At 48.1% G+C, this 23,467-nt stretch overlaps 6 protein-coding genes across 6 annotated transcripts; 4 read left to right on the top strand and 2 right to left on the bottom strand.

Moving 5' to 3' along the window:
* Window positions 1-1,599: 1,599 nt before the first annotated feature.
* Window positions 1,600-2,635, top strand: N7511_008407 (NmrA/HSCARG family protein; the record flags this gene model as incomplete). The annotated part of the gene is made up of 3 exons (XM_057130784.1): window positions 1,600-1,773; window positions 1,832-2,243; window positions 2,307-2,635. 3 exons carry the CDS (start codon window positions 1,600-1,602, stop codon window positions 2,633-2,635), a joined length of 915 nt encoding a protein of 304 aa, XP_056981515.1.
* A 1,152-nt stretch (window positions 2,636-3,787) lies between these two features.
* N7511_008406 (ABC-2 type transporter-domain-containing protein) lies at window positions 3,788-8,059 on the bottom strand (the record flags this gene model as incomplete). Its single annotated transcript, XM_057130783.1, has 1 exon — window positions 3,788-8,059. One exon carries the CDS (start codon window positions 8,057-8,059, stop codon window positions 3,788-3,790), a length of 4,272 nt encoding a protein of 1,423 aa, XP_056981514.1.
* A 3,178-nt stretch (window positions 8,060-11,237) lies between these two features.
* N7511_008405 (Glucose/ribitol dehydrogenase) lies at window positions 11,238-12,153 on the top strand (the record flags this gene model as incomplete). The annotated part of the gene is made up of 4 exons (XM_057130782.1): window positions 11,238-11,455; window positions 11,510-11,704; window positions 11,763-11,914; window positions 11,975-12,153. 4 exons carry the CDS (start codon window positions 11,238-11,240, stop codon window positions 12,151-12,153), a joined length of 744 nt encoding a protein of 247 aa, XP_056981513.1.
* Window positions 12,154-12,929: 776 nt separating this feature from the next.
* N7511_008404 (SEC14 family lipid-binding protein) lies at window positions 12,930-14,287 on the top strand (the record flags this gene model as incomplete). The annotated part of the gene is made up of 5 exons (XM_057130781.1): window positions 12,930-13,153; window positions 13,208-13,349; window positions 13,418-13,795; window positions 13,854-14,205; window positions 14,265-14,287. 5 exons carry the CDS (start codon window positions 12,930-12,932, stop codon window positions 14,285-14,287), a joined length of 1,119 nt encoding a protein of 372 aa, XP_056981512.1.
* A 3,251-nt stretch (window positions 14,288-17,538) lies between these two features.
* Window positions 17,539-17,844, top strand: cgnA (collagen triple helix repeat protein; the record flags this gene model as incomplete). The annotated part of the gene is made up of 1 exon (XM_057130780.1): window positions 17,539-17,844. The coding sequence occupies one exon, from the start codon at window positions 17,539-17,541 to the stop codon at window positions 17,842-17,844; it is 306 nt and encodes a 101-aa protein (XP_056981511.1).
* A 402-nt stretch (window positions 17,845-18,246) lies between these two features.
* On the bottom strand, window positions 18,247-23,371 carry N7511_008402 (uncharacterized protein; the record flags this gene model as incomplete). Its single annotated transcript, XM_057130779.1, has 2 exons — window positions 18,247-22,081; window positions 22,143-23,371. The coding sequence occupies 2 exons, from the start codon at window positions 23,369-23,371 to the stop codon at window positions 18,247-18,249; spliced, it is 5,064 nt and encodes a 1,687-aa protein (XP_056981510.1).
* Between the last annotated feature and the right edge of the window lie 96 nt (window positions 23,372-23,467).

Genomic DNA, 23,467 nt, shown 5'->3' with positions numbered 1-23,467 from the left:
GAATTTGTCTATTTACTCGAAACCCACGAAAACACCGCCAAGTGGTCCTGGTTGTTTCAGGGATACGTTCAGTGGCAATCATTTGCATTTGTTTTGTCGGAACTCTGCGTGCGCCCGGTATCCTCGCTATCTGATCGTGCATGGCTAGCTGTGAACCGGGTTTATGATCGATGGAATGGGCCTATGAGCCGCGGCCTCGAATTAATGATGCGACCATTGGAACGTCTTAGGACTCGTGCAGCAGCAGCCCGAGCCAGGGAAATGGGTGAATCCCAAACGGCTGTCCCTGTTCAGAAAAGCTCGGGTGATACGTACGTTCCGGACGTGGTCATGACGAATCAGATGGAACAGTTCGCTGAGGATTTACTCGCTGTCGACACCGCATCCCTCGATATCTTCAGGGGCGTAGTGAGGAACGTAGGTATATAACTATGAGTGTAATGAGATATTCGATCTGGACGGCCTTGGAAGGTAATCTAAGGGTTCAGGTCCTACCAAGCCCATGTATTATGAAGATTCTCCTTCAGATTTATCTGGCACGTGGTTCCCATCTCGGCAATGTGGCGGGGCACTCTTGATTTTAGCATTGCAAGAGGCAGATCTGCCCTGAGAATGTATAATTTTGCTCCCTCGGGCCTTAAAGCGTGGAGCGCCCTTTTCTTTTTCTATTTACGTTAATCGTGTGAAGCCTTGATACGAGGCAGTGAAGCAGTAAATTACAGAAACATACTGCTTTTTCATTTTCTTACACGATCCCTAAGTTACGGGCGAGAGGAAGAAATAGTGAAAGGATACTTCATGGAACTCTTTATAGACTACATGACGAAGAGAGGGTCATGTTTGCACTGTTTGCTCTCCCTTAAGCCAGACATGCTTAGGTGGGTGACCCGGAATAGGCCTAGCGTCGGCTATACTCGAGAGCGTTTCACGGCGAAACACCACAAAAAATCACATATATCAAATGGCGATAAAACTAAAATCAGGGTTCGTCTGAATCCCAGATATCGAACAATATCCAGGGCCTACAGCCTGATACGAGGGGCGGTGCCGAGATGCGATATTTCATGACTGACACAGAGCTCGGGGCTCGCTGTTGATGCTCCGGCCTTGGGCGTTTCTTCCGAGGCCGTTGCATCGTAGGGATGGCGACAAACGATGTCCCATTTATTGATGTCAGCCATATGTCTTATCATGTCTCGGCCAATTGAATCGGTCGACGTGGATTTAGCTCCACCACTTTGAAGCTCTGACTTAATCATGCATTTGTCGGTATGTGGGATCGGGCATTCGGAAGTACTTGACAAATCTCGATCAGTCCATGCGAAGATTCGTAAACGATCGACGATCGAGGTGGATTGAGGACTCGTCTTTTAAGAGGTAGCGGGGATCGGTCTACACTTTGGATGCCGAGCTGATTCATTGGACCTCAGTAGCTTGCCGACCCGGCCTTTGCGCCCGCCGGTTCCCACGCTGGGAGGTTATAAAACTGTCGTAACGTCCTTGCACTTCACAATCATCCAGTTCCCTCTATATAGTCACATCCTCAAGACTTCGTTTTGTTTATTACTTCCAACTCAACTATTTTTGATACTCTTCATCATGGCCAACTTGATCACGGTTTTCGGCGCCACTGGAAACCAAGGTGGCTCTGTCATCGATGCCATCCTCAGCGATCCTCAACTCTCGAAGGAATTCAAGATTCGCGGCATTACTCGCGATACTTCCAAGAAGTCCGCTCAGGACCTAGCTAAGCGAGGTGTCGATGTTGTTTCGGTAATATTCCTCGTTCGATTCGAAACAGACAGAATACTGACTAGGGTGATTATTTTAGGCCAATCTAGACTCCGTGGAGTCCCTTACTTCTGCACTTAAGGGCTCGCACACTGTCTTCCTGGTTACCAATTATTGGGAAACAATGAACGCCGACGTTGAATACTCCCAGGGCAAGAATGTGACCGACGTTTGCAAGGCTGTGGGTGTTTCTCACCTCATGTTCTCTTCGCTTCACCACGTGAAGGAAGAGAGCAAGGGGCGTCTCACCCATGTTCCCCACTTCGACAGCAAGGCCAACGTCGAGAAGTATATCCGTGCTTCAGGACTTGGCTGCAGCTTCATGCTTCCTGGATATTACATGAGCAACTTTACTCAGATGCTTATCCGTGCTGAGGATGGGTCATACCAGCTCTTCTACCCTGTTAGCAACGAAGCTCAGTTCCCACTCTTTGATGCCGCCCAGAATACCGGTAAGACTTACTTTGCTCGCTAGATTCTGTTTCAAGGGGCCGCAGCTAACATATCGACTATAGGTCTCTTTGTGAAGGCCGCACTGAAGCACAAAGATCAATTGAAGAACAAGCAGATCTTGGCCGCTACCAAGTACTATACCCCTCAGGAAATTGTCGACACTTTTTCTCAGGTCACTGGTAAGAAGGCTGTGTTCATTCAAGTTGACGCGGACCAGTACAAAGCCTCTCTGCCTGCCGCTATTGCCTTGGAATACCTCGAGAATCAACTCTTTGTGCAGGACCCAGGCTACTATCTAGGAGAGCCTCTCGCGCCTAGCCTGAAGCTTCTTGATGCCCAGCCCACTACTTGGGCGGAGTTCGTCAAGAAGAATGCTTCCGCCTGGAAATAACTTTATCATTCTGTATACATATTCGCCATGCCTTCTATCGACCATGGCTCTCATTGCCAAAGATGGCCAGGCTGACCAGTATTGTCATGAATGAGGACTATCTTTGTTTCACGTGTCATCAAACTGGTATTCAATGCACAACTTTGTCTTTATCCCCTCCACTTAGCAGAAAAATCAGTGGCGGTAGTATTTCCTACCACGTGATATCTGCCGGAATATATTTCACTGTGAACTACCCGGTATTCACAACGATTAATTCATCAAGCGTGATGGCCAGACTGTCAGTTAGATCATATTTGAGAAGAAATGAATATCTATGGCGAATGTGATTAAGGTTTTGATGACAGGAGCTGAGTTTGAAATAAGCAACAGTAAGTGCTTGGGGGTGCGAAGGACGCTGAGCCGTCTTTTCTAGAAGCCTGGGTGTTTGCTGAGATCCCTGGCTCAGGGCGTTTCTCAGGCTCTCAAACTGCCGTCTATCGGATGTCAGTGTACTGTATGTAGATAGACAGGGTCCGCTCGCTTCCACAGAAGCCAACTTTCTATTCCTTTCTCTCTCTTGTCTCTCTTTCTCTACCCGTTGGTAAGTTCAGTCGAGCGCCGTCTACATGGTTAAGTTTGTCTGACATGTCACTTATGGTGCGATCCAAGCAAAACAAATGCTACACTCTACATTTTTCTATGAAGTTCCGCGCGGAAGCAATCATCCGCGGAGTTAACAAATCCTTGGACACTGATAATGCAGAAAAGCACGCCTGGAAGGAACTAGGATCCGAAAACCTCAATCAAAAACACATATATTGAGCTTTATGTTCAAAAGCAGAAAGAAATCATTCGTGGCAAGATTTACCCTGATCGGAAGCAAAAATGACTCTGCAATTGTTCGGCTGAGAATTGGGGTTCTACAATCTATTTCAGCAAAAAAAAATCCGGGGAAAGCAAATGTAATATATCCAAATGTAAACGAACAAAATCAAAGAAAGCAGATTATAGATAAAAGGAAAATCAGAGATCAAAAGAAGGTGAAACGCAAGAGACGGGGGAAAGAGCACAATAAACTAGAGGGCAATGAAAAATGCGAACAGGCAACGGAAGAGATAACTCAAGTGAACAGTACATGTAGAGATAGACAAAGAATGTTTGGGGATCAGATCACTCTGTCTTTTTTGAAGCCTTCGTGCGAAGCTTCATCATAGCAAAAACCGTTGCATAAGAACTGATGATGAATATGACAGTGATACCTATGTTGCGCCATCCATTGGAGTAGTCCTTCAAATTGAGGGTGTAGAGGTAGTCGCTTCCACTGCGGTATTGGCACACCTGGCATTGGGCCGTTGCAGAGGGGTTAATTAGGTTGATTCGAGAGCCGGCTCCTTCCATGTAATCAGTTAGGTATTGAGCACAGGTCTGCCCACTCGGGGGATCAAAAATGGCGAATTCATCGCTGGCACATTTCACTTCCGCACCGAAGATGTTGAATGTCAACAGCCCCCCAGTAACATAAGTAAAAGGGTTGAGGTAGTACAGCCAATACCTCCAGAAGGGAGTGATCTCGGAGTACGGCACTAGCATACCGCAGAAGGCAACTATGGTTCCTAGAATCACAGGATTTGCAAGTGCGGCAAACGTGGAATTTGGGGCAAAGGCGGCAATCATTTGGCCTAGACTGGTGTAGATAAACTCGTACTGTAGTACAAGGAGGAAGCTAGCACCAGCATGGTTCGAGTCCTTTGGAAAGCCGACCGTGTAATACCAGCACACGAAGTATAACACTGCACAGAGACACAGGTAAGGGAATTCAGACACGACCAGTCCTGTCACAAAGGCTTTCCAGGAATACATCCTGGATTTTTTCTCCCTTGTGTCGTAGATGTCACGTCGTTCAATGAATAGCGGTTGAAGCTGGTTGACCACACCTGGGGCAACGAAAATGAAATTGAAAATCGTGAAGAGGCGCATTTGTAAATCTCCAAGATTGTCCCCAATCATCCAGAATGAGAAACCGTTGAATAAAGCAGAGATGATATGGAGAATCAACTTATTATTCACGTATTCAGTATTGCGGTAGAGAGCAACATTCATTCGATGGGTGACAAGTTTGGTCTGCTCCCATAGAGACGTTGCAAATTCATTTTCGTCATTCTGCATTACTGGCGGCTTAGCATTGACCTCTTCGAGGATATGTTCAAGCTCCTTCGTAGTGCGATCATGCTCCGGGGATTCGAGCCAGGTCTGATGCCATTCTTGACCAGGACAGACGGTCCCGGAGACCACATCAATCATATATTCCGCAGGATTCACCCCAGGGGGGCAGACGGCACCATACCGCCCAAAATAACTTTTGATTGCCTGGCCATTTTCCCCAATATCACCAAAGTATACAGTTTTCCCTCCCTTGGCGAGTAAAAGCAGGGTGTCAAATTGAGAGAATAGCTGTGCAGAAGGTTGATGGATAGTGACCAAAATAGCTTGTCCGATATCAGCCAATTTCCTGAGGAACCGGACAGTGTTGAAAGCAGATTGACCATCTAGACCAGAGGTTGGCTCATCTAGGAAGACCAAGATACTTGGCTTAGCGACCAACTCCACTCCGATCGTCACACGTTTGCGTTGTTCAACGCTAAGGCCAGCGCCAACTGTACCGATCAGGGTGTCAGCTAGATCATGGAGCTCGAGGAGGTCAATAATAGTATCAACATAACCAAGTTTCTCCTTCTTTGGTATATGCTGTGGCTGTCGAAGGAGGGCAGAAAATTCAAATGCTTCTCGTACAGTGGCATATGGTTCATGAACATCGAGCTGCTCACAATATCCAGCAGATCGTTGAAATGATACCGGAAGTGGCCGCCCATCCACTAAGATAGAGCCACGAATGGTACCGTCTGTTTTGCGCTGCGCAAGGACATCGAGGAGTGTCGTTTTTCCAGCACCGGAGGATCCCATTAATGCACCAAGCATTCCTGGCTTCACCCATCCTTGGACGTTGTCCAAAAGGACCCGATCTCCAGTGGGGGTTTTCACAGTATAAGTGAGATTCTTCCATGTGAAAACAGAAGCGTTCCGTGCTATTTCAGCATTGCCGTTGAACTTTTCACCTGATTGGGAGGTAGAAGAATTTCCATTCGGTCCTTCCGCGCCGTCGAATTTTTGATCTGGGTTTGACTGTGCCTCTTCGTCCAAGCGGGTCACAAAATGCTCCCTCTTCTCATAAGGAATCAATAGCGATGAACCAGACTCGGAAGAGTCTTGCCACAACGTAGTCAGAATGATCGTAGCAGCGACAAATAAAATCCACCACGCCCAGAGGATTCCAAAATCCCGCCAGACATGAGAAGTTGAGTAACTCAACGACTTGAGATAGCTTTCACCTGTCAGAAAAATTTCCCCCTGTGTAGCTCCCCCAATTCCGGCGCAGGATTGATGATTGTGGTTCGAATAGCCAGGCCCGGATGGAATCAGGTTGGAACTAGCGCAGTTAATGTTGGCATCCTTGAATTCATTGGCGAGAATAGCCTCAAACGCGTAAGCCATAGGATTTATCCAGAAAATCCATCCTAGCCAAGGGTGCATGCTTGGCTTCTGAATTAGATAACCGGTGTAAACTACCAGTGCGGTGGTCAAAAATCCAGAGATCTTAGAGGCACTGTCAAAGGACCGAAATGCGGCACCGATCGCTCGAAACATAGCAGTCAAACACATAGTTGATGCGAAAATGATGACCCAATGGGTGAAGAATGCGACCGCCGAGAGCTTCAGGCCGACCATAAAGTATAGAACAAGCGTGAAATGAGTGATTTGGAAGATGATGGTTGGGATGTCGCAAACAATCTGTGCGATGCAGAATGCAGCCGGGTGGAAGAAAGCAAAATGTTTATGCTTAATCAAGACAGGACGACCGAAAAACGAATCTGTCACTTCGGACATTGGCATTAGGATCCCATTGTATAGCACAGCAAAGAAACACGCCCCGGATTTGATGAACAGACCGGGCGAGTCTGGCGATGCATCGTAAAACAAAGAGCCCGCGACCAACGCTTGGACCAAAGTAGATATTTGCTTTATGAGGAATGTTGCCTTATCTCCTTGGATGATTTGATACTGACGAATGATGCATGCCTTGACTTGGAGAGGCAAACTGGTGGTCATTGGGCTAGCCTTTGGCAGGGACGGGTGTCGGTCCTCCGTAACAGCCTGCTTGAAGGATTCCGTACATTCTTTAGCCCGAGGAGTGTTGGGATAGTCGTACTCCTTGATCATGTGGGAGTAGACAGTAGAAGAATCATAAAGTGAGCGAATGGTCTTTGCATTCCGGGGGAATGTCTGCTCGTACCCTGACCGAATCTCTCGCTCTGCAGGCATCGTGACTCCTGTCAAGAAATCTGCCACGTTCGAACCATCTCGACAGACGAAGCCAAGGCCCTCCATGAAAGAACGAGCCTGTTTCATCGGGCCGTAGTAGATCTGCTCGCTCTCGTCTAAGACAAGGACCTTGTCAAAGAGGTCGTAGATACCATTCCCTGCTTGGTATAAGGTGACGACAGTGGTCAAGCCAAACTCATTTGTCATAGACCGCAAGGCTTTGGCCCAATCTAATGCCGTACTAGCATCCAAGCCACGGGTACTGTTATCCCAGCAAAAAGTCGATCCACCAGTCCCCAGGCACTCAATGATAGAAACTCGTTTCCGTTCTCCTCCTGAGACCCCGCGGATGTACTCGTTTCCAACCTTCGTGTTGGCCGTGTGGGAGATACTCATAGACTCGAGTAGGAAGGATTTCAACGATTGGCGATAGGATTCGATGTTCTCGGCGCCCTGTGGTGGATGGGCTGGGGCCTTGAGTCGTGTCGCAAAGTCCATAGTCTCGCCGACAGTCAAGGTTGGGAAAAATATCTCTTCTTCAGTGTTCATGACAATCTGACCTCGGTACTGTGCTGCCTCTTGGTGGCTCATCGAGCCAAAATGTATGTCGCCCTCGATAGAGTATCCCTGTCGGCGGTTTGCGAGAACCTTCAAGAGAGTGGTGCATCCGGATCCAGGTCGGCCCAGCACGAGGAGCATCTCTCCTGGCTTGACGCAGCCATGACTGTTGTTCAGGATTGTTTTCATGGGTGGTTTCTGGCGTGCTTTGCGGATGTGCCCGAAGATATTGAACTGTGACAGGGCATTGTCTTTGACCGCGGCGTCTACGCTCGGGGCCTGAACAGTGAGGCCGTCCCACTGTATTCCAAGCTCACGTCTCTTCAGGCCAGAGTTCAACTGCTGCTGTTTAATTGCCTTGACCTGAGTAGCCAGACTCCACTCGAATTTAGAGTCCTTATCTTCCGCCGTCCTTTCCGACAAATTAAGGGTTGAGGCGCTGTTGGTCAAGCTATGATCGGGGTCGGAAGCCGACGCTAACGCTTCTGGCGACGAAGGGGAGTTCATAGCGGCGGTTATCTTTGGCTATGAAAGTGAAAGTTGCTATGTTCGACCTGGGAAGAACTGGGGTCTCCCAAATTTATACTTGAAATCTGCTTGAAATTTGCCCCCTTGCCTCTAGGCCCGACGAAGAAATTTTTCAAGATACCTAGTGTGATCCACCAGAGTGCAGCGGGTATTGATAGGACATTGTCTATTTGCGTGGATGTGGCTTCCACTCTCCCATGTTGAATATGGACTGAACCTAGACACATTGATCTGATAGCCCAGACATAGTAAGGTTGGTCCATGCCTTAGAGCCCATGGAGACAAATACATTTCACTGGGCATGATAAATTGATGTGATCGATATCATTCCTATTCAATGTTTAGGGTAGGCATCATGTCCGACAATTCTACATAGTTACACCCTGCAGCAGTTGGACAAGGGGTCCACTATACTGTTTTCGGGCACCTCGCACGCATCTCGGATGCCGATATGCGCTTATTTATCAGCAAGTGGGTTTCAGTGGAACCCACCGAGCAATGCCGACATGCGCTTAATTATCAGCAAGTGGGTTTCAGTGGAGACACAGAGCAGTATGCCGAGTATCGCTTAATCATCACTAACCAGCATCTAGGCCTCTTAGGGGCAGTTCAAAAGTCACCTACAGACCGTACCCATTCCTACATATTCCAATAATCTCACTTGTATTCTAATCACCGAGCCCCGAGATGTGTTGCTTTTATCAGCCATTGCTTAGATGTAAATATGTCCCCGATCTCACCCTCCGCCTGCTCGGTCAGAAGTCAAGCCGCAAAGTTTGCAGATACTTTTTTCCGGATACCTAGGGCTGGGGACTGTTACCTAACTGGTTTCGTGCTCCAGAGATCCATTCTACCCATTGATTTGGAAAATAGCCTGGAGGCCGAATATTTCCGGCCTATAAAAGCATAGGTACTCTGCCAATTCCAACACAACACTATTGTGAAATTTTCACATTTAGCCAAGGCGAATTGCAGACTGGCACATACCTTATAAACACCATATCCTATCTGTATAATGGCGCCCTCTACCAACTGTTCACCCACAGACGATATGGCAACTGCCCGTATTAGGCAGAGAGTCAGCAAGGCCTGCAATCGATGTAGACTGAAGAAATCGAAGGTGACATACTGAAAGCCCTGTCCTTGAGTGAAAATGTCCGTTAATAGAGCTTGCAGTGTAATGGCAAAGAGCCATGCGACCGATGCAGGGCCGACAACAGTATATGTTTTTTTGGCCATCAGCGAAAAGCTTCTAACAAGGTCTACCCCAAAGAGCAAGTACGATATTGAAATCATCAGGCGAGACTTACTGACAATATTTGCCCCCAGGTATGTGGAGATGCTAGAAGAACAGCAAAGATGGTTGGTGAATGAATTGCAAGTCTTATATCGAATGGCCTGCGACGGCCATTCTTGGCGGCATGGATTTCTAGAAGGCAACAAAACGAATCACCTATCCACACATAACGAACTCGCACCATTCGGATTCCTGGATCCGAAAAAACTTGGCTTTGTGGAGGAGACAGAAGAAACCACACAAGATTACGTGTGGCAACCCAACGCAGGAGAGGAAATGCAAAGTCTAGATTTATCATACGGTTCCTCTGGAAGCGTTTGCTTTCAATCAGGACTTTCCAGCCCCGGTCAGAACCCTTTCGTATCGAGTCTTTTCTCCAACGAATCTCGACCCGGTATGACTAATTCTGAGCACAACATGTTCCTCTCCTGGCCTATGCAAGATGCATTCAATCTAGACATCCTGTGCCCTCCAAAGGAGTGGCTTGTCAACGAATCTTACCCATGCGTTGCATCAAGCCCACTCAATGGTTAGAAAATGTACGCACATCGCGATCACCTGCAGTCCATTCCCTTACATCCTTCTACGATCGACAGTCCTCTAAGCATACAATGAAATCCAGCTGGGATGAAGAGTATGATAATCTATCGTAAAGTCCCTTGGGGCATTTTGAATGGTCACATAAACCGAGTGAACCCTACAACAGCAGCCGCGCCTGAGACCGCAGACGTCTGGCTGTTAGTAATACATAACAACCAAATATAAAGCATAGCAGATACAGATCAAACAAACGCGACCGTCAATCTCATCATATATATAATAAATTCATCTGTCAATTTGCATGAAGTTAGTATCGGCTCGATTGCTTGTGCTCCTTTTTCCAATCACCGTTGGCTTTTAGGGGCAGACAAGCTAGCTCACGTATAGGTTGTGGAAGTAAGTGTTTCCACTGTATTCTGACAGTGAAAGCCAAATGCTTGAGTCCGTAAGTCTGCTCCCCTCTCACATAATTTCAAGTATCTGTGCTCATCCAATTAACTGCGTTATAAAACCCCGGGACATCTACTTTCAGTCGCCGTATCTGGGCTTTGGTCACGTGATTTGCGGTGTGAGTGGCAAAATGCTGCCGAAAAGATCAGCTACTCCGCAGCTCGGGTTTCGCTGATAAATTGCAACAGTCAAGGAACTTGATAATCATCGCTCTTTCTTAAAACACCGAAGCCCGACGCATGTGGGGCTCAAAAAGCGGGCGATCCTCGACCCACCGAATTCAAGGTAATTTATGTACATAAACGGGCCACTAGGCTTGAATAGCAAAATAGAACTCCCGTTGCCCCGTCGTATGTGGCGGGGCCGCATCATTTCGCCGGAATTCCTAGCTTTCATTTTCTGCTAACTGGCATGGAGGGTATTCAGCTCTACACATGACCGAGCCATCCTAATATATCACCACGTCTTCCGACATGTAAAATAAGTATCTTGTCGGCAACTGTGATTTTAGGCAGGTAAATCGACTTTTAAAATGACATAGCTTAGCTATGATAGCATCATGTTTTCAATTTTTTCATGATGTTAGGGGACTCCATCGAAAGCGGGTATTTGCGCGTCACCAGTGCAAATCGATTACGCATTTGACGGCTGATAAGTGAGTTATTTACAAATTTGTAATCCATTCACCCCGTTTACTTGCCCTCCCGGCTTTCATAAAGCGGGATCTTTATCCGAGTAATTCCCTGATAATCATTGCGAATAGGTCAGAAATCTTACCGGCTCATATAAGGCTTTCGCGACCCCTCTGAAGTTGGCACAATATATTCGTCAACATTGGGCATTTCATCAACAGTGAAAAGAGCTTGAACAATGATTTTTCCTTACAAGCATGTCTTGCTCGTTGGAGCAACCTCAGGAATCGGCAGAGGAATGGCAGACCGTCTGATCGAAGCTGGAATCAAAGTAACAGCAGTCGGACGACGAAAGGATCGTCTGGATGAATTTGTCCAGAAGCATACAGAGAGCATGGCTCAGAGATTGGTTTTCGATGTGGGTGACATTGACAAGGCTTCTCAATTTGCCGCCAAGTGAGGACATTCGACACTCTTTGTGAGTTAATTGCTAAAAGAAAATTGGAACAGCACGATGAATCAGTATCCAGAAATTGACTGTATCTTCCTCAATGCCGGTACTCAGCGATTCTATGATCTCACCGATCATGAAGATTTTGACGTGAAGAAATTCCAAGAGGAGATGAACATCAATTTCATGAGCTTTGTTGCTTTGACCCAGGCGTTTCTCCCATTCATGATGTCCAAAAAGTCAAGTTTTATATTGTGCGAATTCTATCTAAGAAATGGGTGTCTTCACCGGATCACGCTAATGTTCGTGCAGTACCACTTCACTTTTGTCTATAATCCCTCTTAGCACCATCCCCGCATATTCCGCATCAAAGGCTGCTCTGAGCGCATTCATTCTTTGTCTGAGAGAGCAATTGAGGAGAAGCACCATTAAAGTGATCGAATTGTCTCCCCCTCTTGTGCAAAGTAAGTTACTATGTTTAAGTCCAATACCGAATAATATTTTAACAGTCTATTCCCTCACAGCGGAGCTCAATGGACCAGTGGGTATGCCGTTAGAGCAATACGTAGAGGAGACCTGGAAAGGATTGGAGAGTGGAAGTGACCAGATCGTTGGGGGTACTCTTGGGGACCCTGGAGTTTTTCAGGACCTTGTTGGCAATCGTCGCAAGATATTTGAGGAGTATGCGAAAAGTTGGCACTAATCAATATCGACGTGTATATAGAATTGGTGAACTTGGAAGTGTTTAGCAGGGTCGCGGAGCGTAAGATGCTGCAGATTTGGCAAGTTTCTCTTCCAAGTCATCATATTTCAGTACAGTATCTGGATGTCAGTACAGTGTTCAAGATCAGCCATCAGCGGCCAAGGGCGGAACATAACTAAAGGAACAACAACGGCAACGATCCTCTGCGACAGCAGATCAGCCTTGCAAGCAATCCAGAACCCAGGTAACAAATCAGGACAACGCATTATACACGCGATCCTCCAAGCAGCCACAGAGGTTGGAAATTCGATGATAGCTATAAAATCAATCTACGTATGTTGGAGTATTGATGCCCTTTAAAATCTCTATAGACTTAGACAAAGTTCTTCATCTTCAACCACTTTGCCGTTCGTTAAAATCTTAGGAGCTGAGGGCCTTCCCACAGTTTGCCAGTATCTCCACTAGCCTTACTCAGAGCCCGGCCTTCGGTCATTCATTTAAGGTTATAGCTTATTCAGATGTAGTTGAAATTCAAGCCTGGTCATTGGTTGGTCTGTTTTGAAGTGAGGCTTAGCCGGGCTAAAAGCGAGATTCCGAAGGCCGAAGGCCGGCATAGTGGCGAAATGATAACCAAAAACGTCATCGAAGCCAAATCTCCAGCGTTGATTGACTCAAAGAAAGGATAGACCCTAAGAAAAAAAAAACCACTCTATCCCACTTGCACTATATAATGGAGACATGTCCGCTCAATTTATATTTACTACAACGACTATCAAATGGCCCAGTCGATTCAACAACCAAGTTCTCTCATGCCACATACCAAATTACAGACTCTGGATGAAGCTTGCTTCATGCCAGATCCCGCCAGTGGTTCAACACACATAAGCTGTATCCTCACGGCAGAGCAACGCCAGCGACTGCACCTGTTCAAAAACCTATGCCAAAGCAACAGCTACGATCTTTCCCAGCCCGACAATTACACGGACGATGCCGCTTTACTGTAAGTACGATGGCTTAAAATCTGACTTCGGTTTCCGTTATTAACACATGTTAGGCGATATCTGCGATCGCGAAATTTTGATGTTGCTGCTGCCTTCGAAAAATTTGATTACGCAACAACATGGCGCAGAGACCACAAGATCAAAGAGTTTTATGACAATCTAGATATAGATCACTATGAAGAATCTAGGAAAATGGTTTGCTCTCATCCGTTCCAATCCTTTCTCTCTGCACTTTTATAAAATCCACTAACGTGTTACCAAAGTATCCCCAGTGGACTGGACGACGTGACCGTGACGGACGTCCACTCTATGTGTTTGCTGTCAAAGAATTCACAAAGAAGAGATTGGACGAGTATCTTGAGAAGATTTTGTCCTGCCCAACAGCCAGCACCTATTCACACCCCGACGTACCAACCCATATTATGCACTTTCACGCACTCTACGATAATTTGATTCGATTTGTGACGCCTCTTGTCTCCGAGCTGCCTAGAACCACTAGAGATATTCCGGTCTCTGCCTCGACCCATATTATTGATATCTCCGGAGTCAGTATGAAGCAATTTTTCTCTATCCGAAAGTACTTGCAAGAGACGAGTGAATTAGCTACGGCACACTATCCGGAAACCCTTGGTCGCGTGTTTGTTTGTCTTCCCTCAAAAGCTCTGATCAGAAGCTTGAAAAAGCTAACTCAATATCCAGATTGTCGGCGCACCCTATTTCTTTCGGTCTATCTGGGACGTCATGAGCCATTGGTTCGATCCCGTTACCCGGTCGAAGTTATTTTTGTTGACTGCATCGGAGGCCAAAACGACTCTGTTATCTTTTATTGACGCGTCTAATCTCCCCGAAGAGTACGGTGGGATGCTTCAGTGGAAGTGGCAAGATATGCCTAATTTGGATGAACCAACGCGAGACTTGGTGGACGAGTTATACCAACCCGGTGAACAGGGCAAGCAAATTGCAAAAGGCCCTGTCAGTTTTCAGGGCTCATGTATTCAACTTTTGGGCACCGAAAATGGGGAACCGAGGCGAAATCAATTTTGCCGTGCAGGTAGTAGATAGAGAAGCGCTTCTTGAAATCCCCGATATGACATGACATATGATGCTTAGCGCCCGAATATCCGAGAGCTTGAAACCCAGCGGTTAGATCGCTGCCTCAAGCATAATGAAATGGGCTGGGTTTGGCTAATTGGTATCCATGAATTGTTTCAGCTTGGCGGGAATAGATTTTTGTCTGAGAGGGGGGTTGTAACACGCCTGAGTCAATGAGCGCCGGCCAGGAATTTGCAGAGATCCATGATATACTGTCACCACTATTTCCTGTATCCAGCCAATTGGAGATATCAATGACTCTGTATTTCCATTACCCCTATTTCTCGCTATTTATGGGTCCAGTCTAGTTACATAAGCTATGCCGACGGATCATCTAAGTTATAGACCCGGTTTCATGAAGTATTCGTACGATATTTGTGACATATACTTAGTAATTTCCAATTGTAAATCGACATAATCCCTGTCAAAGTTCTAAGAAGGCAAGTGACTGCTTCGCATATAGTCCGATAGAGAGACGGCGGAGGAAGTCGGGAATTTTACAGCGATAAATGTGTTTGTGGATCTTCTTTCTGAATCTGCTTCATTTCTCGGTCGCCTTGTTCAATTCTTGCGTAGAAAGCAAGCTGTAGCTGGATAACTTATCTTATCTTGATGACGTAATGAAGTCGCGGGGATTAACGTTAACACTCTCGTGAGCACACTGCTTGCCCGCCTCATCTGCATCATTCAAACACTTGAGAAGATAAAAGATTTGTATCCATGAAACTATGTCCATCTCAATATCTCCTACGGGTTTCTCTCGCAGCCGTAGCACAAACTTCAGACCTACATCCGCGGAGAGAACTAACATAACAGCCTGCATCCGCCGTTGTCAACAGAAGAAGAAGCGATGTGACCAGAATTTACCTGTAAGCGTCCTGAATCTGGAATCTGGCAGACTCACCGGGCTTCTAGCCTGCAGCGTGGAAGTTCATTGACCTATCATCATAGAATTGTCGCTTGTGTGAGCTTGCTGGAGTACAGTGCCTTGGATACGATGTTGTGGCTAAAAGAAAAGTTCCCAGAAGGTCGGAAAATGGCCCATATCATTTTACGCATTCACTAACGTGGTTGTACACTAGCTACTTACAAACATTTGAGAATCGCGTCGCATATCTGGAATCAAAGCTGCAGGAACATGGCATCCATGGCCAAGATCTTGAGGGGACCCAATGGTCTGCTATTACAGCGCCAATAGCTACATCACCTTCAACCAATGCGGTTCCGATATCGGAGGCATCTCCCCTGGGATTGTCTGCGGATCAACCCTCTTCGCCAGAACCTGGATGCCGAACTATAGCTGCAAAGGCTGTGGTCGATACATTTTTGTCCTCGTCCGAATGCGAACCTGGACAGGAGCACTCGTTTTCTCGAATCCTCCTAACAGAAATTTTGAACTCTCAAATGACACCTCGGGTTTCCAAACGTCGAACATCAGGCCATGATGCCACAAACGAACACACTTCCGATATAATTAGTGACCTGGAAACAGGCCCAATGTCACTTCCAACCAAACAGGCCGCTCAAACTCTCGCTAAGACATACCTTCAATCCGCAAATATCGGTATGCCGCTGCTACACGAACCTGCGTTTGAAAAGAAGCTGGAGCTTCTCTATGAAATGCCTCGAACAGTCAATCTAGTTGAGCTCCATGCCTGCTGACACAGATACGCACGGGCCATAATTGGTTATCCACCTATGCCAAGACCTTCTGCTTCCGCGACAATGATCAGTGCGTGTGCGGCGCGCAAGAAACAGTCACCCACGTGCTGGTGGACTGCCCAAATCCGAGGAAAATTCGACGGAAGTTAAGGAGTGAAGCTGTGGACGCGTTCAACAACAGCGTATCGAGTCTGCTGGGAAGCTCAACTGAAGGTGAGAGAGGTAAACCAGACACCGTGTCGCGGGCTAGGACGGTCAAGGCGTGCTAGACTTCGCCGAGGCGTCACAACGGTTTCAAAGTCGCGCGCCATGAGGGCAGCCTAACAACGTGAGCGGCAACCAGCCCACGATAGGCCTTGACGAGGCTGTGTGAGGAGATCATACAAGAGCAAGCATGTCAACCTGAGAATATATAGACGACCATGCTCTATGCAATCACAATTGCAGGAAGATTATGTGACAGAGTGCCAACCGAACGATCGCCTTGTTCGCTCGATTTGCGTAGAACCCTTTAGTCCCCTGTGGCGACTTTTATACTGGCATTTAAATAGTATTATTACTTGCAGTGTTACTGAAATTCATGATTTACGTTGGAATGATTTCGGCGAAAACTTGGCTTTCCACATAAACCGATCTCCTATCCACCGATCCACTCTGTACTTAATATCAACCAGAACCTTTGAATAACTATCAGATAACATCACACCGTCATTGGGAAATTGTCAAAAGCCCTCTATCCATCCTGTGGTGGCACAGGAAGCCAGCCACAGTCTATCTCATCGCAGATAGTATTCACCCTATAGCTAAGCTTCCGAATCATTGACAATGTTGGCTTATGTATTAGATATCACGTATTGCCGATATACGAACGATCGTTTTCTTCGTTTGAATCTCAATACCAAATAAATAAGAACCTACATCCATGACAGGCTTACAGCTTAGACTTTTATACCGCAGGCTGATAATATTTGACCTCCGCTATCCCGTTCATCAAATACATATATCAAAACACTCGCATTGTCGATGCGATAGTCTCATACTAGGCTTCTTAGATCACCTGGCATGCTAGATTTGATGCTCTAAGCCTAACTACTGAATAGACATCCTATACTGATTTCAAGCATACCTTAGATGTTGGATTGTACAGATAGAATGTTTGGCTCATAGCCACTCGATCGGTGGTATCTTTATGTTTCTTGTGTGTATTTACGCTACACGGTACATAAGGTAATGTACTAAGGCAGGTATTTGACCGCACAGCCACAACGTCGGAAATTCAAATAATGAATGTATGTTCGAAACACGTATGTTTCAGTCATGAACCATTTCTCCGTATGTTTGGTTAGTCCGCTTAGATCACTATGCATTCCATTTAGTCAAAACCTGTGTAATAGTACTGTACATGGAAAGTTTTCAATCTTGCTCCAGTTCATTTTGTAATGACTAGAAGCTCGTGGGGAAGATTGGTTGTTCAATCATATGGGTGTGAGTAATAAATGGATATTTTGTCTTGGTATGCCTAACAGATTTGATGAATTGAAAGGGCTCAGTCTGGTAGACGTTCAGAGAGATAGGGAAATTCCGATCACTTGCGCAGGCTCATTAATATTGAACGCACCAAAAAGTAGGAATGGGGCACGTAACTGATGAATTGGGAGAGAATGATGAATTGGGAGAGAATGATGAATTGGGAGAGAATGATGAATTGGGAGAGAGTGATGAATTGGGAGAGAATGATGAATTGGGAGAGAATGATGAATTGGGAGAGAGTGATGAATTGGGAGAGAATGATGAATTGGGAGAGAATGATGAATTGGGAGAGAATGATGAATTGGGAGAGAGTGATGAATTGGGAGAGAGTGATGAATTGGGAGAGAGTGATGAATTGAAGGAGCAATTGAAGGAGCATGATGAACTAAGAGAGGTGAATCAGTAGTGAAGGGATCCTCAGGCTTTCGGGTCCGATCTTCTGTTGTTGGGCACAGATGTTTGAAATGTCAGCGAGCAGTACAAACAAACAAACAAACAATTCATTAACGCCCGGCGGCTAAGCCGAAAGGGCAACTATCGCTGATCTACTATACATGTCATAATATATACAGTACTGTGTCTCATCAGAGCCCATACATGATTGCATTCAGAGTATGTCGTCTCAGATGCTCGTATCGCAGCGGATTCTCGTGGGTTAGTAGTTTGTTAGTAGGCTGACTTGAAGGCGCTTCTCCAAGTGTTCAACATCCTATCTTCGGCAGTTGAAGCGCGTCTACCGTTTGTAGCACGAGGTGATGGGTGAGTAGGGTCGAAAGAGGGGGTGTGGGAGTTGTGTTGGTCGATATGTTTAAGTGGCCTCGAGTCGGCCTGTCGCAATGGCGAAACGTATAGAGGCCCGTACTGCCTCTAGGTTTGGCGTCCACTTCTGATCATCAGAAGGCTGTCTCCCTCCTAGAAAGAAGGAAATATTTCCGCGGTGAATCTGGGTGCATTGTAACATTTCCGTCCGGTGGGCAGTCCACTTCCGACATCGGAAGAGGAAGTGCTCCACGGTCTCTCTCGCTTGTCCGCAATCGCATTGGTCCGTTTCTGCTACATTGATTTGATTGAGATACCCATTGAGTCTAGCCATGCCAGTCCGGAGTTGGGCTAGCACAGTCGCTTCTTTCCACGATAAGCGATCATACAGCAGTCGTGTGTGTTTTCCTGGAAGTGCTGCATCTATTCGTTTGGCGTGTTTCCCAACGTTCATTGGCAGGCTATGTCCAGGGACTGCCTGAGACCGTGCGAGATTAAGTGTGGTTGATTTCATTCTCGGGGCGCGTTTTTGTAAGGGGGCATCTTGTTGCGTTGCGGCTCGCGCCTGTGCTTTAGCCAGACCTAGCAGCTTATTGTCTTCACTGGTGGAAATCCAGCGGAATTTGACACGATTCCCGTTTCTTTGCAACTTCTTAATCGACTTGTATATCCGACACACGAACTCCTGGCCGGATTGTTGTCGGGGATTCCTCAGCATGAGAACCGCCGCTTTGTTGCTTGTGAGCAGTGTGATCGTGTGGTCTTTCAGTCCCGCCAGCGTGCCCAATACGTGTGCCATGGCTGCCAGTTCTGCAGAGAATGGATTCTGCTCCGCTCTTGCAGCCAAGGTGATGGACAGCGCTTTATGCTTGAGCTTTCGAATTCGAGGTGGCCGCTTCTCGATGGCCACTCCAAACCCCACCAGTTCGTTCCGTGCCGAGCTGCTAACCGCGGCCTGCACGTACCCGCCTGCTTCGGCCGGGGACTCGTGCTGTCCATCAATGTCAGTCTGAACGCGTTCCGCCCACGGGGCTAGCGTGAAGGGGTTAATCGTTTCCAAAGTCTCCATGTCGATCTGCTTAAGCGCATCGGCTACGTGATATAACGGTGAGCGGTGGTATCTTCTGAACTTTCTGATCTGATCGGTGCACCGGCGGAGAGGATTGGTATCCGGCAAAGTGTGGATGTCTGTCCACATCTTCACGGCTCGTTTCCAAAATCGACGCTGCGCAGTAGCTATGTAAGCCTCCGCCTCTGCGACACTAGTCGCGACCGTGAGAAATGTCCCCACAATGGCTTGCGCTCCTACTCTTTGGACTCGGTTGATCGGCCCCATGGCTTTATCCTTGCACGAGTGCATCCACACGTTGGAGGCATAGTCCACAACTGGTGCCACTGTCGACGTGAATAGCTGCCGCGCAGTTGCCGTGGATAGACCACGGAGTCGCCGAAGCTCCATCGCTGCTTCAAGACCCTTAGACGCTGCCCTCGCAATATGTTTTTTATACTTGAGTCTTGTGTCCATCACGACACCCAGGATCTTGACGTGGTCTTTTGGTACCACTGTCTGCCCCTTGATGGTGAATGGTGAATGGTCCGATTTGCGCATCTTGGGAGCAAAGTGTATGATGGCCGTCTTGTCGGCCTCGAATGTCGCTCCGCTTCTCTTTCCCCAATTGAGCGCCTCGTTGACAATGTTTTCAATTCCCTCCCGGTTGCTCTGCGCAGTCGGTCCAGTCACCCATGCGGTAAAATCATCCACAAAGGCGACTGCTCCTCCCTGGCTGTCGATCTGCCTTTGCACAAGGTCTGCGTTGAAGAAGAGAAATAGAATCGGAGACAAGGGCGAGCCCTGCGGCAGTCCAGCTTGTGGCAAGCTTTGAGTCTCAGATAGTTGCCCGTTAATCAGGATGTTCGCCGTTCGTTCCGAGCAGAAGGCCTCTACCCAACGAAGCAAGATCTCCGGTATGCCTCGGGCTTTCATCCTCTGGATCAGTCGTTCTTTGCATACTCCGTTGTAGGCTCCTTTAACATCGAAGCTGATCAGGCTCAGCACCCGCCGGCCGCGCCATGCCGCATAGATTTGCTCCTGCAGGAACACCAGTGCTTGCTCTGCGGACCGCTGCTTTCGCGCTCCAAAATGGCTCGTCGGGAGCAGTCCGTGAGTCTCCACCGCGTGCGAGATCCTCTCTGCGACCACCGACTCGAGTATCTTTCCGAGTGTCGCAAGGAGTGAGATAGGCCTCCATGCCTTTGCCATGGTGTAGTCATCTTTGTTCGGTTTCTTGAGCGGTATAATCTTCGCGTGTCTCCACTGTCTTGGCAGTGAGCCCTCTTGCAGCGAGGCTTGAAAAAGATCGAGGACCCTGTGCTTGGCTGTGGGCCAGGTCATCTTCCAAACGATCGCCGGTAGGCCGTCTTCTCCCGGAGCCTTCCACGATTTCGCTGCAAATAACTGTCGTTCTATCTCTTCCATAGTGATGGCTGGCATGTCCACGGCCGCTCTTTGTGGTCTCATTCCCTCCTCATCGATGTCCCCTGGTAAAGGTGGGAAGAATTTGGATAGCAATTCCTCCGCTTGCTCCTTGTGATCGTTGGTAGTAGTTCCATCCGCTCTTAAGAGCTGCGGGATCTTCCCGAACGCTGCATCGTCTCCCGACTTGAGGTACTTGGCGGCCTTCCAGATGTTGTCATTGTCTGCGAGAAACTCATTCCAGTGCTTCTTCTTTTGTTTGCGGATGGCATCGTGGTATTGTTTGGCCGCATCTTGAGCCGTTTTTTCAAGCCGAGGCACTTTCCGACCCGCCCGTCGCTCGGAGCGAGCACGGTTTCTCCAGTACGTGTATATATGACGGAGCTGAGTGAGGTCATCTGTCCACCATCGCTTCGCATGTGGTGAAGGTTTCGCCCTCGGCGTTAAAGCGTGCACCGCTTCGGACACTGCTGACATGAGTCGGTCGGTTTTCTGCTGCACTGTACCCTCTGACGGAAGGATGGCTAGAGCACTCGTGATTCTAGCATTAATCTCCTTCCACGGTGCATTCTTCAGCAAAAGCCGTTCTTGATGCCTTGGGCCCGACCACTGCGTGTCGAATACGGACTCAATTGCGCAGTGGTCCGAGCCGTGGTCTGTGTCGAGTAAAGCACATTTCGTCATGGATTCCGTCAAATTTTCCGAAGCTAGGACGAGGTCAATGGTGGACTCGCAGTCTCCACTTTGTCCGCCGCCGTGCCATGTCTTGGTGCCGCGTTTGAGCAAGCTACTGAGTGCAAATTCATTCATGAGGTCGATGATCGGATCCGCTTCTCCTTGTCTTCCCAGCGACACCTCCTCTCCACCCCAAAGTTGATCGTGTCGGTTGAAGTCCCCCACAATCAGAACCTCCGCCACAGCGCCCGCCTCTCGTCGTACCTTTGTGATCGCGTCGCGTAAGCGATTGCACGCATCTTCCAGGGCTGAGACATTGCCTCCTTCTACGTAGACTGATGCCATGAAAATCAGTCGCTCGGGGAGCCTGATCAGCGCTGCTGTGAGGTCCGGGGACTCCACTGGGACTTGCTCCGCTTCGACTTCTTTGTTGACCCATAACATGCTCCGGATTCCCCATCTCCCTTCCCTCCACATGCAGGGCACCATCTTTGTCCACTTGTGATGCCCCATCGGGGTGGTCAACAGCTGGCCTTGAATCCTCCTCGCTTGGGGTTCCTGAATCGCTAGCGCCACTGCGTTCCGAGTGTCTTCATCGTTCATTAAACTCTCGTGCACTGCACCCTGTTTCCTCACATTCAGCTGAATTATTCGAAGAGAATTATTCATGACGTGATGGATAGAGCTTCCGGCAGTTCTTGCTGTAGGATTCGTGAGGGCCTCCGCATGGTACGCACTTTGGAACCGTGCGATCGCAGTCACTGTGACGATGGCCTTCCGTGGCGCATTTCGCGCACTTCTGGGCATTCTTGCACTGGAATCCCTTATGGCCAATCTCCTGGCAGTTATAACATTGCACCGGTCGTGGCCGATACTCAAAGACGCTAGTGGTCCCGGATTCTCCTCCGACATGGAAGTATCCATCGGCCAGGAGCCTCCGCGCGTCGCTCCCTTTGGTTAGGTACACGACCATCGATCCATAAGGTTTTGCGGCTTCCTTGCTGCTCAGCCATGTCAATTTAGCTACAGTAGCCGCGTTCTCCTCACCCACGGCTCCCGCCGCTCCTGTTAGGATTTCATGGTTCTCATCCAGTACTGCAGTCCTCTTAACGCTGTCGACCTTGATCGGGTAGAGCTCATCCCGGAGCACTCGGGCTCCCGCATCGATCTTTGCTTCCACCACTTTCTTCACTAGCTGGTGTTCGGCTTCATCGCGACACGCGATTCTGATCCGATTGGTATTTCTTGGGCTCACAGTGACCGCGCGGCAGCGCCAGTGAGTGCGATCATCCATCGTCTGGATCTCTCTCTCGATTGTGGCTCTGATTGAGCCTGCGGATACCCTCTCACCCTCACTTTCGGTCATATTTGAAGTGTCTATCGTGCAGTATAGCGTGTCAGTGAAAGTAGTTGGTGTTGTGTTCAGCGTTGAAAGAGTCCGTATGTTACTCGGGGAACTGGTCGGAGGAGTACGGGCGACATCTGCATAGGACGTGGAACTCGTGGGGGCGGGGACGCTGATTTCCTCACGTAGGGATTGGATCTCGCGGAGAATTGCATCATGGTTGTTCGGAGAGTACGACTCGGGGTGGGGTTGCGGTGTCGCCGGTCTATCGGCCAGGGTCTGTAGCTCGTGTCGAACTTCTGCAAGGGCGGCGCCAAACTCTTCTTTGAGGGCGATAAATTCTTCTTTGACTTTTTGAAGCTCTTCCTTGTGTGATTGGTCTCGCTTTCTGATCTCCTTCCTAAGTTTGACAAGTTCTTTTAACAGTTCCGACGCGTTCGGGTCCTCGCTCTCTGTTGATGATTCCGAGGCGACCGCTTCACGTTGGGCTACTGCCTTGCTCTGGGCCTTCTTTTTCTGCTGGGCACGTGCGTTGGTTTGTTCGATATCGAGTTCTTGCTCTTGGACATAATTGTTGGGTGGTCTGGTGGCGCGTCTCGGCCTCAACAACCGAGGTGGTGATTTTTCGTGTTCGTCGCGGTCGGGCGGTTCAGGGGTTCGCGTCTCGGCCCGTCCCGTCATTTTCGCTCGATTAATGTCGCGTCGCGCAACAGCAGATCGGTGTTTTCAGAACTCGGGATTTATAGTGCGTCTCGAAACTCGCAGCGGGATACCCCT

This window comes from Penicillium nucicola (genome assembly GCF_028828085.1).
Source record: "Penicillium nucicola strain IBT 29836 chromosome Unknown utg000009l, whole genome shotgun sequence".
Taxonomy (NCBI): Eukaryota; Fungi; Ascomycota; class Eurotiomycetes; order Eurotiales; family Aspergillaceae; genus Penicillium; species Penicillium nucicola.
Note: the sequence above shows the minus strand (reverse complement) of the source record. Positions and strands in the feature narration are given on the sequence as shown.